The sequence below is a fragment of the Heterodontus francisci genome, chromosome 23 (genome assembly GCF_036365525.1).
Source record: "Heterodontus francisci isolate sHetFra1 chromosome 23, sHetFra1.hap1, whole genome shotgun sequence".
Classification (NCBI taxonomy): domain Eukaryota; kingdom Metazoa; phylum Chordata; class Chondrichthyes; order Heterodontiformes; family Heterodontidae; genus Heterodontus; species Heterodontus francisci.
Window position 1 is genome coordinate 1,618,220 of NC_090393.1, and position 17,722 is coordinate 1,635,941.

Below are 17,722 nucleotides of genomic sequence, written 5' to 3' on the forward strand. Positions count from 1 at the left end.
CAGTTCAAGAAGGCAGCTCACCACCACCTTCTCAAGGGCAATTAGTGATGGGCAATAAATGCTGGCTTAGCCAGCGATGCCCACATCCTGAGAGTGAATGATAAAAAACCATTCCTGTGTTGTGTTCACACTGTCTGTTTGCTATTCTCATACATTGATCACCTCTGGCCCCTCTTTTGCCATTTGGTCTGTTTGCTGGAATCTCATCATTCGTTCCATCCTCACCTTGTGTGTTTTTTGTTTCAGGCTCTGAAGAAGGAAGTCGCCCCCCAGCACATCCCCAGCTGCACACACACTTGTCCCTCTCGCCCCACACACGCTTACCGTTCACACACGAGAATGTCCAGCACAGGCCCAGTGTTCTCCAGAACACTGGAGTCAAACACATCATCACTTCTGTGGAATCTGCAACATCGTCTGTTCTGAGGTAAGTGTCTCCATTGAGCACATAATGAGGCTGCTCAGAGTAAGATTCCCACACACACCATTCACTGATGTACAGGGTGTAAAACCTGTGGTCCAGGATGCTGCTGTTCATCATTGCGAATCATCGCAAGCCTCCTCCTTGATAACATGGTGTGATCGAGCGTTAGAGGAACATCCAAACATCACCTTCAAATGATTATGCTCAGATTTCATCAGCAGTAATTCCTGTCCCCATCAGTGCAGCCACTGTAGGCTTTTGCAGAGAGGTAGTACCCAAACGATAGGCTGAATGGTCTCCTATACTGCCTGATTCTCGAATTTTATGAGATGCAGCTATTTCTTTAGGGTTCAGGATTTCAAACACAAAGCCACACAGAACGATACAAAGCAGGGAAGGTCACAAAAACTAGAACCACTGACTGAGGCCATCAGAACCAGGCCCTGGCTGCATGAAGGTAGGGAGGGATATAGGGAGGAACAGAGGGGCAAGGACTACAGGGAAGAACAGAGGGGAGAGGGGTACAGAGAGGAACAGAGGGGCAAGAGGTGCAGAAGGAGGGAAACTGGGAGAATACAGGCAAGAGGGAGGAGGGATATGGGGCAACAGTGGTGGGGTGGTGGGGAGGAACAGCGATAGGGTACAAAGTGAGGATATGGAGGGGTTATAGGAGGTACAGGGTCAGGGAGGGTATGGAGGGGTTATCGGGGGTACAGGGTCAGGGAGGGTATGGAGGGGTTATCGGGGGTACAGGGTCAGGGAGGGTATGGAGGGGTTATCGGGGGTACAGGGTCAGGGAGGGTATGGGGGGGGTTATCGGGGGTACAGGGTCAGGGAGGGTATGGAGGGGTTATCGGGGGTACAGGGTCAGGGAGGGTATGGAGGGGTTATCGGGGGTACAGGGTCAGGGAGGGTATGGAGGGGTTATCGGGGGTACAGGGTCAGGGAGGGTATGGAGGGGTTATCGGGGGTACAGGGTCGGGGAGGGTATGGGGGGGGTTATCGGGGGTACAGGGTCAGGGAGGGTATGGAGGGGTTATCGGGGGTACAGGGTCAGGGAGGGTATGGAGGGGTTATCGGGGGTACAGGGTCAGGGAGGGTATGGAGGGGTTATCGGGGGTACAGGGTCAGGGAGGGTATGGAGGGGTTATCGGGGGTACAGGGTCAGGGAGGGTATGGGGGGGGTTATCGGGGGTACAGGGTCAGGGAGGGTATGGGGGGGGTTATCGGGGGTACAGGGTCAGGGAGGGTATGGAGGGGCTGTAACAGCATTGTTCATTGTTCCCTGTGAATTTCCAATGGGGTTCAAGTAACGCTGGTTTCATGGGTGGAGTAAATCTAAGCTTTAATTGTGTTTCAAACAACTGGGAGATTATTCTGATTAAACAATCTCTTCAGCAGCTTTTCTGGCAAAAAATAGAAAGAATGAAATAACATTGAGATTCATTCTCTCTTTCCCTGAACCAGGCAGAGAGTGGGAAAGAGACAGGCAGAGAGACTGACCGAGAAAGAGGAAGAGAGACAGAGGCAGACAGACAGAGAGAGAGGCAGACAGAGAGAGAAGGAGAGAGAGAGAGGCAGACAGAGAGAGGAGAGGCAGACAGAGAGAGAGGCAGACAGAGAGAGAAGGAGAGAGAGAGAGGCAGACAGAGAGAGAAGGAGAGAGAGAGGCGCAGACAGAGAGAGAAGGAGAGAGAGAGAGAAGGAGAGAGACAGACAGAGAGGAGGAGAGAGAGAGAAGGAGGGAGAGAGAGAGGCAGACAGAAAGAGAAGGAGAGAGAGGCAGACAGAAAGAAGAGAGAGAGAGAGACAGACAGACAGAGGAGAGCAAGAGAGAGGCAGACAGAGAAGGAGAGAGGGAGAGGCAGAGAGAGAGAGAGAAGAGAGCGAGAGGCAGACAGACAGAGAGAGAAGGAGAGAGAGAGAGAGGCAGACAGAGAGAGAGAGAGGCAGACAGAGAGAGAGAGGGGCAGACAGAGAGAGAGAAGCAGAGAGAGAAAGAGAGGCAGACAGAGAGAGAGGGGCAGACAGAGAGAGAGAAGCAGAGAGAGAAAGAGAGGCAGACAGAGAGAGAAGGAGAGAAAGAGAGAGGCAGACAGAGAGAAGGAGAGAAAGAGAGAGGCAGACAGAGTGAAGGAGAGAGAGGCAGACAGAGAGAGGAGAGAGAGACACACAGAGAGAAGAAGAGAGGGAGAGGCAAACAGAGAGAGAGGCAGACAGAGAGAGGAGAGAAGAGAGAGAGAGGCAAACAGAGAGAGAGAGAGAGGCAGACAGAGAGAGGAGAGACACACACACAGAGAGAAGAAGAGGGAGAGAGGCAAACAGAGGGAGAAGGAGAGAGAGAGAGAGGCAAACAGAGAGAAGGAGAGAGAGAGAGAGGCAAACAGAGGGAGAAAGAGAGAAGCAGACAGAGGAGAGAGACACACACACACAAAGAGGGAGAGAGGCAAACAGAGGGAGAAGGAGAGAGAGAGAGAGAGACAGACAGAGAGAGAAGGAGAGAGAGACACAGACAGAGAGAGAGGCAGACAGAGAGAGAAGGAGAGAGAGACACAGACAGAGAGAAGGAGAGAGAGGCAGACAGAGAGAGCGAGAAGGAGAGAGAGAGGCAGACAGAGAGAGAAGGAGAGAGAGACACAGACAGAGAGAAGGAGAGAGGCAGACAGACAGAGCGAGAAGGAGACAGAGCGAGAAGGAGAGAGAGAGAGGCAGACAGAGAGAAGGAGAGAAAGAGAGAGGCAGACAGAGAGAGAAGGAGAGAGAGGCAGACAGAGAGAGGAGAGAGACACACACACAGAGAAGGAGAGAGGGAGAGGCAGACAGAGAGGCAGACAGAGAGAGGAGAGAGGCAGACAGAGAGAGGAGAGAAGCAGACAGAGAGAGGAGAGAGAGACACACACACAGAAGAGAGAGAGAGGCAAACAGAGAGAGAAGGAGAGAGAGAGAGGCAGACAGAGAGGAGAGAGACACAGAGAGAGAGAAGGAGAGAGAGAGAGAGGCAGACAGAGAGAGGAGAGAGAGACACACACACAGAAGAGAGAGAGAGAGGCAAACAGAGAGAGAAGGAGAGAGAGAGAGAGGCAGACAGAGAGAAGGAGAGAGAGAGAGAGACAGTTCTGACAATCTGCTGCTGCTCCAAGGACCAGGATAACTCACCTATTTTGCTTTCCTGCTCTGTCCCCTCCTCCACCATTACCCTCTCTCTTTTGCTGAACCCCTCTTTCCCTTCTCTCCCTCTTCCCCATTCCCCTCTTTCCCCCTCTCTCCTTCCCCATCCCCCTCTTTCCCTCTCTGTCTCCATACTCCCCCCTCCCCCTCTCGCAGTTGCTGGTTTTCAATGTTTCATGAAACCTGCAAAATAATTTCTCTCTTTGAATCTTCAACAGGCATTCGTCCTCTGCCCCGTCGCCCGGGCGATCTCCTGCCCTGACTCCCACCCAGCAATACCCCACCAGTGGGTCTGATCCCCTGCTCGCTGCCTCACTAAAGAACATACCCCAGGGCAGGGACTGCAGGTCCGAACGACTGAAGACGGAGAGCTTCCTGCCAGCTCAGCTTCCTGTGGCCGTAACAGATCATGAGTGGTCAGGGTCGAGAGGTACCAACAACAATGTCCAGGGCACGCTGCACCGCCAGTATAACTCCAGTCAAGGGAAGCAGCACTCTACAGAATCACGCGCTACTAGTGCCTCTAACCAGCTGAATAAGGAAAAGGATCTAAATAAACTCTTCTCCATACCAGAGCAGGAACTGCAGGCACTCGGTAAGATCACCATGACAGCTGCAAGCTTCATAGACGCGATTATCATGCAGCAAGTTTCTTGCAATCAGGCGAAGAGGGAGAGAGGCTCCCCGAGCGCAGAATCTGCAAGTGATGGTAAGATCTCAGCGACAATGCTGGGTTGTCTCCTACACCAGCTGATACTTACTGTGTGTCATGGGAGACCAGTGTTTCTCAATGAAGACAAGTCTTAATCAGCATCAATATTGTACAAACCTCCCCTCTCCACCTCTCCCCTCCCCTCCCCTCCCAGTCCTCTCCCCTCCCCTCCCCTCCCCTCCTCTCCCCTCTCTGCCTCTCCCCGCTTCTCTCTCTCCCTCCCTCCCCCGCACCCTGCTCTCCCCTGTCTCTCTTTCCTGCTCTCCCCTCTCCCTCCCCCTCCTCATTCCCTCTCCCTCTCTGTCCCTCCTCTATCCTTCTCCTCCCCTGCCTCTCTCCGCTCCCCTCACCCTCCCCTCTTCCTCTCCCCCTCCTCTCTTCCTCTCCTTACCCTCCCCTCTTCCTCTCCTCACCCTCCCCTCTTCCTCTCTCCTCACCCTCCCCTCTTCCTCTCTCCTCACCCTCCCCTCTTCCTCTCTCCTCACCCTCCCCTCTTCCTCTCTCCTCACCCTCCCCTCTTCCTCTCTCCTCACCCTCCCCTCTTCCTCTCTCCTCACCCTCCCCTCTTCCTCTCTCCTCACCCTCCCCTCTTCCTCTCCTCACCCTCCTCTCCTCTCTTCCTCTCCCCTCCCTCCTCTCTGCCTCTCCCCTCCCTCCCTCCGCTTTCCCTCTCCTCTTTCCCACTCCTGCCCCCTCTCCCGCCCTCCAGCCCCACCCCCTCTCCCCAGTCTCCTCTCCCCCCCATCCCTCCTCTCTTCCCCTCCCCTCTCCTCTTTCCCTCTCCCCTCCTCTCACCCTCCCCTCCCCTCTCCCCTCCCCCTCCCCCTCTCCCCTCCTCTCTTCCCCCTCCCCCTCTCCCCTCCTCTCTTCCCCCTCCCCCCCTCCCCTCCTCTCTTCCCCCTCACCCTCTCACTTCTCCTTCTCAGCTCCCTGATTGTGTTTGGGAATTTTCAGTTGCTGCTCTGGAGTGTGTTTGATGAATTCTGGTGGTTTTTTGTGGCAATAGCTATGATTCCACTTGGAATAGGGGATGAGATGTCTGTTGTGCGATTCCTGACTAGTCCATAACACTTGCCTCTTAACTGTCCTCTGAAATGGCCTAACAAGTTTGGCTAGAGGACAGTTGTATCAAACAGCTACAGACAAGCTGAAAAGAAATGAAACCGGATGGACCACCCGACATCGACCTAGGCACCGGAAACGACAACGGCAAACTCAGCCCTGTCGACCCTGCAAAGTCCTCCTCACTAACATCTGGGGACTTGTGCCAAAGTTGAGAGAGCTGTCCCACAGACTAGTCAAGAACAGCCTGACATAATCATACTCATCGAATCGTTCCTTACAGACAATGTATCAGACTTCCTGTGGGTACGTCCTGTCCCACCGAAAGGACCGACCCACAGAGGTGGCAGCACAGTGGTATACAGTAGGGAGAGGGTTGCCTTGGGAGTCCTCAGCATCGACTCCGGACCCCATGACGTCTCATGGCATCAGGTTAAACGCGGGCAAGGAAACCTCCTGCTGATTACCACCTACTGCCCTCCCTCAGCTGATGAATCAGTATTCCTTCATGTTGAACACTACTTGGAGGAAGCACTGAGGGTAGCAAGGACACAGGATGTACTCTGGGTGGGGGACGTCAATGTTCATCACTGAGAGTGGCTCGGTAGCACCACTACTGACCGAGCTGGTCGAGTCCTAAAGGACATAGCTGCTAGACTGGGTCTGCGGCAGGTGGTGGGGGAACCAACAAGAGGGAAAAACATACTTGACCTCGTCCTCACAATTTACCTGTCGCAGATACATCTGTCCATGACAGTATTGGTAGGAGTGACCACCGCACAGTCCCATCTTCACACTGAGGATACCGTCCATCGTGTTGTGTGGCACTACCACCGTGCTAAATGGGATAGATTTCAAACAGATCTAGCAAAACTGGGCATCCATGAGGCGCTGTGGGCCATCAGCAGCAGCAGCAGAATTATATTCAACCACGATCTGTAACCTCATGGCCCGGCATATTCCCCACTCTATCATTACTATCAAGCTGGGAGACCAACCCTGGTTCAATGAAGACTGCAGGACTGCATGCCAGGAGCAGCACCAATCACACCTAAAAATGAGGTGTCAACATGGTGAAGCTACAACCTAGGACTACATGCATGCTAAACAGTAGAAGCAGCAAGTGACAGACAGAGCTAAGCGATCCCATGACCAAAGGATCAGATTAAAGATCTGTAGTCCTACTACGTCCAGTTGTGAATAGTGGTGGACAATTAAACAACCACCAGTTGGAGGAGGTTCCATAAACATCTCCATCCTCAATGATCGGGGAGCCCAGCACGTCTGTGCAAAAGACAAGACTGAAGCATTTGCAACCATCTTCAGTCAGAAGAACTGATTGTAGTATTGAAGACCTGTGCTCCAGAACTAGCCGCGCCCCCTAGCCAAGCTGTTCCTGTACAGCTACAACACTGGCATCTACCCTGCAATGTGGAAAATTGCCCAGGTATGTCCTGTACACAAAAAACAGGACAAATCCAACCCGGCCAATTTCCGCCCTATCAGTCTACTCTCAGTCAGCAGCAAAATGATGGAAGGTGTCATCGACAGTGCTATCAAGAAAGATCTGGACAATATTCACGCTTGGGCTGATAAGTGGCAAGTAACATTCATGCCACACAAGTGCCAGGCAATGACCATCTCCAACAAGAGAGAATCTAATCATCTCCCCTTGACGTTCAACAGCATTACCATCGCTGAATACCCCACCATCAACATCCTAGGGGCTACCATTGACCAGAAACTGAACTGGACCAGCCATATAAATACCATGGCGACAAGAGCAGGTCAGAGGCTAGGAATCCTGAGGCGAGTAACTCACCTCCTGACTCCCCAAAGCCTGTCCACCATCTACAAGGCACAAGTCAGGAGTGTGATGGAATACTCTCCACTTGCCTGGATGGGTGCAGCTCCAACAACACTCAAGAAGCACGACACCATCCAGGACAAAGCAGCCCGCTTGGTTTGCACCCCATCCACCACCTTCAACATTCACTCCCTCCACCAAAGGCACGTAGTGGCAGCAGTGTGTACCATCTACAAGATGCACAACAGCAACGCACCAAGGCTTCTTCCAAACCCGCGACCTCTACCACCTAGAAGGACAAGGACAGCAAATACATGGGAACACCACCACCTGCAAGTTCCCCTCCAAGTCACACACCATCCTGACTGGGAACTATATCGCCGTTCCTTCACTGTCGCTGGGTCAAAATCCTGGAACTCCCTTCCTAACAGCACTGTGGGTGTACCTACCCCACATGGACTGCAGCGGTTCAAGAAGGCAGCTCACCACCACCTACTCAAGGACAATTAGGGATGGGCAATAAATGCTGGACTAGCCAGCGATCCTTACCTCTGATGAGAGAATTAAGAAAAAACTGCTCCATCACTTCTCTGTTCTACTTTCACACCTGAAAACTCCAATATACCCGTGTAAATGTCAAATCACAGAGGTGGGAGGTGGGAGAGCTGACAGCACATATGTTAAAGATTGAGAAATTTCTCTCTTTCTGTCTTTTTCTTCCTCTCACTTTCTCTCTCTCTCTTCTCCCTTTCTCTCTTTTCTCCCTTTCTAAACGTGAGATATTTACAGGTTAGGGTGGCTATTCGAAGCATCTTAATTCGTTCACATCACCCTGCACTCCCAGATTACTGTTTCTTAAATAATCCAAGGGGTTTCTGCTTCCCTGAGTATCAGTGAGTCACTATGTGAAGAACCTCCTGATATCAGTCCTGAATTATCTTTTACTCATCTGATCTTGTGTTCCCATGTCCTAATCACAGTTTAGTTTTGCATACCACATCTCGAATCCCAACATAATATCACCTTTCAGACCTCCTTTCTAGGCTAAAAAGTCCCAGTCTCCCCAATCTCTCCTCATAACCTATTGTTTGACCCTGAGGATCAAACCCATAACTCATCTCTGCTCTGCTTCTAACACTTGTGTCAGTGAGCAGAAGTGGACCCAGTGCTCAAGGTGGGTCTGAGCAGAACCCTTTACAGTTTGATTCTGACTCCCTCTGATTTAGTTTCTATTTCTTGGGCTCTATGCTCAGCTTCCCATTGATTGCTGAACTGTGATGGCTGGACACTTACTGAGTTTACTGAGGTCCCTCGATCCTGTTCAGCTTCACTCTTAGTTTTCCACCATTCATGGCGCCCAAGAGTTGCCCACTGTGCTGCATTTTCCACCTGTCTAATTAACGTTCTTCATTCAACTATCTCCTGTTTGACTCATTCCATAAGTCCATCGATTCCCTTGCCTCTCCCCGTTTGGTGCCTTCTGCAAATTTAACTAATTGTCATTGATTTTTAGAATTCAGGTTGGCGATATAAATTACAAACAGTCATGCCTAGGGCACGCCCCCACATTACCCCATGCCGATGTTCCCCTCTAACCTGTACCCATTGTTTTCTACATTTTAGCCAAATTCTTAATCATCCCCAACTTTTGCCCTGAATCCCAAAGATTTGAGTTTAATTAATAGCCTTTTATGTCAAACTTTAGCAAAAGCCTTTCGGAAGTTTAAGTACCCAATGTCATCAGGGTTTACCACAGGATTTTTCAGTTGTTGCTTCCTCAAAGAAATGGAGGGTATTTGTCGGGCAGGTCCCCATCGTCTCTACCCAAGCTCACTGCTATGTCCTGGGTGCTTGTTATACAGGTTTACACCTGATAACTAATTTGATTAATCTGCACAGTATTGTGTCAGATGATGCCCTGGTTGTTGATGTTTCTGAATACAATCTCACATTACCCTGATCACATTCATTTCATTCTAACAATTGTCTACCGTCTTCCTGAGTCACTCTCAGCAGTCTGAGATAAATATTACCAAGCCCTAATCATTCAATTGTATTTAAACTCTGTTAGTTGTCTAGGATTTTAATTAATTTAATTATTATGTTGAACTTGTATAAGACACTAGTTTGGCCTCAGCTGGTGTACTGCATCCAGTTCTGGGCACCACATTTAAGGAAAGATGTGAAAGCATTGGAGAGGGTGCAGAAAAGATTCAGAAGAATGGTTCTAGGGATGAGGAATTTCAATTATGAAGATAGATTGCAAAAGTTAGGACGGTTTTCCCTGGAGAATAGAAGGCTGAGAGGTGATTTGATAGAGGTATTCAAAATCATGAGGGGTCTGGACAGAGTAGATAGAGGAAAACTGTTCCCACTCGTGAAAGGATCGAGAACGAGAGGGCACAGATTTATAGTATTTGGTAAAAGAAGCAAAAGTGACATGAGGAAAAACCATGTTCACACAGCGAGTGGTTGAGGTCTGGAATGCACTGCCTGAGAGTGTGGTGGAGGCAGATTCAATTGAGGCATTCAATAAGGTATTAGATAGTTATCTGAAGAGAAAAAATTTGCAAAGCTATGGGGAAAAGACGGGGAGTGGGGCGAGGTGAGTTGCTCTTTCAACGAGCCAATGGGCTGAATGGCCTCTTTCTGTGCTGTAACCATTCTATGATTCTACGCACTGCGTGTACTGGGATCAGTCCGTGTCTCATTGATCATTTCAAACTTTAAGACTCCTCTGAGTTGTATATGAAATAGTTGCAGAAACAGTTCTGCTGTATATTGGTACCATTCTCCTGATGTTTAATGTGACTTATATATCCTTTCTACGTTTGAGTAATCTTAATATAAAGTGGCAGTAACTCCTTCCCTGTGGGTATTTTCAATCTGATTCAAAACTTCTGTGATGAAAATTGAAAGGTATGATCGACTGTTGTCATCCAAATGATTGATGTTGGTCCATTTTTCTCACAATTTGTTTTCATTTTGCAATCCGCTGTATTATAAATTCTTTGGACTAGTTGTGAAGGATTAGACCATGTAACTTTAAGCATTAACTCCATCCTTTCTGCCACTTTTTGATGGAGTATTTCATTAGTTTACTCACTGATGTGACCTTCCCGATTTCCCGAGAGAATCCACTCTTTATTCCTGCAGTACTTTCTGGACCTTACTGACCTGTCAATAAAATTGATATTGGGTTATACCTTGTGAGGTGGAAATCTGTGGAAAGTTCTGAAACACAGCTGCAGAGCACGAACAAGAAATGAGGGGCATGTTTCCCAGAAGGTTCTTCCGGGAGAGGCAGAATTTTACATTTACTGGGTTAACGATTGTGTTTGTTGTTAATTTGCTGAAATGGAAAAGCTTTGGTTCCACTTCCTGACTGAGAGACTAATTGTCACACTGAGGCTGTCCTGCAGATTGTTGGGATGTTCCCCCAGTGGCATAGAACATAGAACATAGAACATACAGCACAGAACAGGCCCTTCGGCCCACAATGTTGTGCCGATCCTTTGTCCTCTGTCAAGGACAATTTAATCTATACCCCATCATTCTCCTTTATCCATATACCTATCCAAAAGCCTTTTGAAAGTCCCTAAAGTTTCTGACTCAACAACTTCATGTATCATCAAAGATATTATCTTTCTAGAGAATGCCTTATAACCTATTCCTATCACTCGGTTCCTAGGTGCTTATGACCCAAACTCTCCTGATGGAATAGAAGCTTCAACAGCGACAAGTTCTCCACCAGAATCTCAGGAAACAGAAACAGATGCACACCAAAGATCACAGGGTTGGTACTGAGGATAGTGTGACCTGCCTCTATTCACACCTGCCCACGGCAGATTCATGTGTCAGTCCTCTGTAGCGATTTTAATAGATCAACATTTCAATTAATGTAGCAGGCTGAGGAACATCATGCCAACATACTAGTGTCATGCCAACATACTAGTGTCATGCCAGCACATTAAAGATTTAGCTCCTAATAATGACGCCTTACCATGATTAAAGGAGGATGATGTTGGTGAAAGTGTAAGAGATTTTTCTAGGGGAACAGACGAGCCTGTTACTGTCCTCGGAGTAACACCAGTCTCACGTTAACAGTTTCAACATTTGGTATCATTCTATTGGTCATTTCCCAAGGGGATTCAGTGGATTCCCAGAAACATGTGATTGAAAAACAGGAAGTTGGTGAAAAATTGAATTTCTGTTTATATCGCAACTTCTACTCCTTCAGGACATCCCGGAATCTTTCATTATGTTGAAGTGCGGTCACTATTGTAATATAAGAAAAGCGGCGAGCTCCCACAAACAATAATGTGATAATGACCAGATCTTCTCTGAATATTGCCACAGCATCTTTGACATCCACCTGATTCAGCAGACAGACCTCAATTTAAAGTCTCATCTGAAAGACAGCACCTCTGACAGTGCAGCACTCTCTCAGTACTGACCATCTGACAGTGCAGCTCTCCCTCAGTACTGACCCTCTGACAGTGCAGCACTCTCTCAGTACTGACCCCCCTGACAGTGCAGCACTCTCTCAGTGCTGACCCTCTGACAGTGCAGCACTCCCTCAGTACTGAACCCCTGACAGTGCAGCACTCTCTCAGTGCTGACCCTCTGACAGTGCAGCACTCCCTCAGTACTGACCCCCCCGATAGTGCAGCACTCTCTCAGTACTGACCCCCCCTGATAGTGCAGCACTCTCTCAGTACTGACCCCCCCTGACAGTGCAGCACTCTCTCAGTGCTGACCCTCTGACAGTGCAGCACTCCCTCAGTACTGAACCCTTGACAGTGCTGCACTCCCTCAGTACTGACACTCTGACAGTGTGTCACTCCCTCAGTACTGACCCTCCGACAGTGCTGCACTCCCTCAATACTGACCCTCTGACAGTGTGTCACTCCCTCAGTACTGACCCTCCGACAGTGCAGCACTCCCTCAGTACTGACCCTCCGACAGTGCGGCACTCCATCAGTACTGACCCTCTGACAGTGCGGCACTCCATCAGTACTGACCCTCTGACAGTGCGGCACTCCCTCAGTACTGACCCTCTGACAGTGCAGCACTCCCTCAGTACTGACCCTCTGACAGTGCAGCACTCCCTCAGTACTGACCCTCTGACAGTGCAGCACTCCCTCAGTACTGACCCTCTGACAGTGCAGCACTCCCTCAGTACTGACCCTCTGACAGTGCAGCACTCCCTCAGTACTGACCCTCTGACAGTGCAGCACTCCCTCAGTACTGACCCTCTGACAGTGCAGCACTCCCTCAGTACTGAGCCCCTGACAGTGCGGCATTCCCTCAGTACTGACCCTCTGACAGTGCAGCAGTCCCTCAGTACTGACCCTCTGACAGTGCGGCACTCCCTCAGTACTGACCCTCTGACAGTGCGGCACTCCCTCAGTACTGACCCTCTGACAGTGTGGCACTCCCTCAGTACTGACCCTCCAACAGTGCGGCACTCCCTCAGTACTGACCCTCCGACAGTGTGGCATTCCCTCAGTACAGACCCCCTGACAGTGCAGCACTCCCTCAGTACTGACCCTTTGACAGTGCAGCACTCCCTCAGTACTGACCCTCTGACAGTGCAGCACTCCCTCAGTACTGACCCTCCGACAGTGTGGCACTCCCTCAGTACTGACCCTCCAACAGTGCAGCACTCCCTCAGTACTGACCCTCTGACAGTGCAGCTCTCCCTCAGTACTGACCCTCCGACAGTGCGGCACTCCCTCAGTACTGACCCTCCGACAGTGCGGCACTCCCTCAGTACTGACCCTCTGACAGTGCAGCACTCCCTCAGTACTGACCTTCCGACAGTGCAGCATTCCCTCAGTACTGACCCTCTGACACTGCAGCACTCCCTCAGTACTGACCCATTGACAGTGTGGCATTCCCTCAGTACTGACCATCTGACAGTGCAGCACTCCCTCAGTACTGACCATCTGACAGTGCAGCACTCCCTCAGTACTGACCATCTGACAGTGCAGCTCTCCCTCAGTGCTGACCCCCTGACAGTGCAGCACTCCCTCAGTACTGACCATCTGACAGTGCAGCACTCCCTCAGTACTGACCATCTGACAGTGCAGCTCTCCCTCAGTGCTGACCCCCTGACAGTGCAGCACTCCCTCAGTACTGACCATCTGACAGTGCAGCACTCCCTCAGTACTGACCATCTGACAGTGCAGCACTCCCTCAGTACTGACCATCTGACAGTGCAGCACTCCCTCAGTACTGACCATCTGACAGTGCAGCACTCCCTCAGTACTGACCATCTGACAGTGCAGCACTCCCTCAGTACTGACCATCTGACAGTGCAGCACTCCCTCAGTACTGACCATCTGACAGTGCAGCACTCCCTCAGTACTGACCATCTGACAGTGCAGCACTCCCTCAGTACTGACCATCTGACAGTGCAGCTCTCCCTCAGTGCTGACCCCCTGACAGTGCAGCACTCCCTCAGTACTGACCATCTGACAGTGCAGCTCTCCCTCAGTACTGACCCTCTGACAGTGCGGCACTCCCTCAGTACTGACCATCTGACAGTGCAGCTCTCCCTCAGTACTGACCCTCTGACAGTGCGGCACTCCCTCAGTACTGACCATCTGACAGTGCAGCACTCCCTCAGTACTGACCCTTTGACAGTGCGGCATTCCCTCAGTACTGACCCCCTGACAGTGCAGCACTGCCTCAGTACTGACCATCTGACAGTGCAGCACTGCCTCAGTACTGACCATCTGACAGTGCAGCACTCCCTCAGTACTGACCATCTGACAGTGCAGCACTCCCTCAGTACTGACCATCTGACAGTGCAGCTCTCCCTCAGTGCTGACCCCCTGACAGTGCAGCACTCCCTCAGTACTGACCATCTGACAGTGCAGCTCTCCCTCAGTACTGACCCTCTGACAGTGCGGCACTCCCTCAGTACTGACCATCTGACAGTGCAGCTCTCCCTCAGTACTGACCCCCTGACAGTGCAGCTCTCCCTCAGTACTGACCCCCTGACAGTGTGACACTCTCTCAGTACTGTATGGGGGGTGTCGGCCTAGATTTTTGTTCTCAGTTCTCTGGAGTGGAATTTGTACCCACAATCTGACTCTGACGTGAGATTTGCTGCACATTGAACCAAGGCTGTTAGTTTTCCAGATCCCTTAATTATGTTGTTTTAGATCTTTTGCATAGTCAACACATGTGAAATCAAGGACAGTTTCGTTCGTAAAATGCTGTGTTCTAAATTCATTATTTTTATTGCCTTGATATGTCCTCAGCTCCTGCCTTGTGACTGATAAACTTTGTTGTTTTGTCTGCAGAACCTCAGACAGTGTCTATATCAGAATGCCAAATGCAACATCTCCACACTCTCACTGAGAAGACTCTCGCACCCGGCCAGCTGCCTCACCTCACTCAGTTGCCCAAAGGCCAGCAACGTTTTGTGACGCTTGCCCAACATATCGATGCAAGTCAATCATTGATTTACTCTGATCTTTGTATGTTTTGTCAGTGCTGTGTTACTGTGATTATTGATTGTTGTGAACTGCTCGGCAGTGACATTTCTCCTCGTGTGCAGATTAGTGAAGGAGTCGTGAAAAAATCGGTGTTGGGGATTTTGAATTTGTCATGTGGCAGTAAGTGACAGTTCCCCAAATCACTCCTCACTCTGACTCCGAGTCACTGACTCCACAACTGAGGAAATGGATCTTCCCCATTCACTCTATCAAGACCCTTCCCCATACTAAAAACCTCTATTAAATCTCCTCTTAATCTCATCTGCTGCTATTGGAACAATCTCAGTCTGTCCTCAGCATGCGAGTTAGAGAGAAGAATTCCTGTGTATGTATCTGTTGTTTTGTCTTTTGCAGCCTCCCATTCACTGCTAGTTAAATCTATCAATATGTTTCTGATGAAAAACTAACCTTTCATTTCTCACAGGAGGTAATCACACAGGATTATACCCGCAACCACCCACAGCAGGTGAGTTCTCAGTCAAGCCTGCAATCACAGAGATACCCCTTTCAGCAACTCATGGCATCGACTCAGCAACAGCAATACAGTCCGCCTGACAGCATAGTGCTGGAGTCACCTGGGGACAAGGGCAACACACGGTAAGAAAAAAACCCCATTGATGTCACAAGCATGTGTACAATTTTAATGATGTTTGTTATTGGCTCCACCCCAACCCCCTGTCGCAGCCTCCAACCCCTGCCCCAGTTATTCATTGGAAACCTCTCGGCCGTTTGTGTGGAATTTAAAGTTGTCTGTGCCTCAGTTTTCTGTTGGTGAATGCTCCCATTCTGCCAGGTTGTTGCAGGGTGTGAGTGACTCAGGATTGGAAGCTGCACTCAGGGTGGGGCCACTATCACACCCCGAGGGGTCAAAAACTCCATCCAACCACTTGGCACAGAACTCAGATAAACCTGGCCAATCAGTGTTAGCTGACAGTGGGTGACTAACTCCTGGATTCACCCTGACTCTAATCCCAGGGGATCTCCAGCTGAAATCCTCTCATCAAAGATGAAAATAAAATTAATTTAAATTAATGTGACAGTCGAGATGCAAAACCGAAAGACTGGCCGATTCACCACCTCCCACTCCCTGCTGATTTTACTGCTATTACTCGATCATATCCTGTCTATTTTGGACCAGCCAAGTTGAGTTGGAATGATCCCCTGGCTGTGTCGCTCTGGTTATCGGTTAGTAAGCCTGGGCTGGAAATCTGTTGCTGTTTTCAGTGCTGTCTGTCCAGATGCTTTAATATTGTTCAGTGACAGGGGGAGCTCACCCCCATCAGCCCACTTCTGTCTATTGTGTTTGATAGATTCTGAGCTTCCAGTTCTGCTCATTATAATTGTCGCTGTTTCATAAATGCTTTTCACCCTTTGTGGAATTCTTTAATTGGAAGTTTGCAGTAACAGAGAGGTGAGAAACTATTCCGTCTAATTTATAGGCTAGCAAGATCCCCTGGCCACGTACCAGCAGATCAGATTGAAGGAGTTTCCCCAGTGCACAGTCTGGGAGAGCAGAAAACCTCAGAGTGTCTCACAGTTCCTGCACAGTACAGAGACATGGAGCCTGAGCAAAGGTACTGGACACCGTTTCACATTCTCAACTTCATGTTGTAGGCTTGGTAGACGTGTGATGATGTGTAAATGATGCAGAGTTTGGCCTGTTTAATGGAAGTTAAAGTAGTCGCTGATTAATCGTGTTTGTGAGAACACAGAGTCCACACACACACACAGGGGACAGCCAATCACAATCCACACAGTAGAAAAGGCAATCATCACCTTTTTATTTTGCACTTTATTGGTGCAGGAACATTTGTTTTATGTGTAAACATGGCAGCCAATTTGTGCAGAACAAGATCCCATGAACAAAGTAAGATAAATAAACAATTGATTTGTCACAGTGACACAAATACAAAAGCAAAATACTGTGGATGCTGAATATCTGAAATAAAAACAGAAAATGCTGGAAATACTCAGCAGGTCAGGTCAGAGTTAATGGGCTGAATTTTATGGGCCCCTGAGGGATGGGAACGGAGGCAGGGGGTGAAGTGCCCATCGCCTTCCCAACGCCTTGCAATTTAGTCTGGGGCTTCCTAGCAGGGTCGGGGGGTGGGCAGGTGTGGGTCCCTTCTTTTAAGACAATCCAGGTCCCCCCATGGCGCTGCTAGTACTGCAGAGCTGCCAGCCCTCTGATTGGCTGGCAGCTGTGAAGGCGTGAGCTCGTTCCTTAAAGGGGCAGCATCCCGACGCCAGTAATTGATTGGCTGCCCACCCTGACATCGCAATGGGGGTCCTGGCGGAGGGCCGGGGTCCCCTTTCCAGCCCGCCACCAGGTCCCCCAACACAAGAATAAAATTCAGCCCAGTGTTTCAGCTCTGTGATCTTTCATCAGAATTGGGAAAAGTTAGAAATGAAATAGGTTTTGAGCAAGTGAAAGGAGGGAGGGTGGAAAAAGAACCAAAGGGGAGATCTCAGATAGGGTGGAGGGCAGGAAAGATTAGATGAAGAAGGGGCAAAGGCCAAAGAGAGTGGTAATGGGACACTAAAGAAACAAATGATGTGTCTAGAGAGGATGTGAATGGCAGGATCCTGAGTAGCTGCCATCTTGGAGCAAAGAAAATAGGAGAGAAAAAAATCAAACCAGAAAAGAAAAAGGGAAACAAAATGGGGGTAGCGATCACGTTCTAAAATTGTTGAACTCAATTCCAATCTTTCCAGTCCTCTGGCACCTCCCCTGTATCTAAGGGAGTGTCAAATGTGACACCGTTATTCAAGAAATGGTGTAAGGACATCCCTCATTCATGCTTTTGTTACCTCTAGACTTGACTATTCCAAAACTCTCCTGGCTGGTCTCCCATATTCTACCCTCCGTAAACTTGAGGTCATCCAAAACTCTGCTGCCCATGTCTTAACTCACACCAAGTCCTGTTCACCTATCATCCCTGTGCTCGTTGACCTACATTGGCTCCCGGTCAAGCAACATCTTGATTTAAAAATTCTCATCCTTGTTTTCAAATATTTCCATAGTCTTGCCCCTCCCT

At 49.6% G+C, this 17,722-nt stretch overlaps 1 protein-coding gene across 1 annotated transcript in view; it reads left to right on the plus strand.

Annotated features, from left to right (window-relative positions):
- Positions 1-17,722, plus strand: part of ncor2 (nuclear receptor corepressor 2) — a 446,529-nt gene that overhangs the window by 410,603 nt on the left and 18,204 nt on the right. Inside the window, exons 38-43 of the mRNA XM_068055641.1 lie at positions 247-427; positions 3,811-4,301; positions 10,865-10,969; positions 14,490-14,635; positions 15,109-15,281; positions 16,124-16,258. Coding sequence (XP_067911742.1) covers positions 247-427; positions 3,811-4,301; positions 10,865-10,969; positions 14,490-14,635; positions 15,109-15,281; positions 16,124-16,258 — 1,231 coding nt within the window. The remainder of the gene's footprint in view (positions 1-246; positions 428-3,810; positions 4,302-10,864; positions 10,970-14,489; positions 14,636-15,108; positions 15,282-16,123; positions 16,259-17,722) is intronic.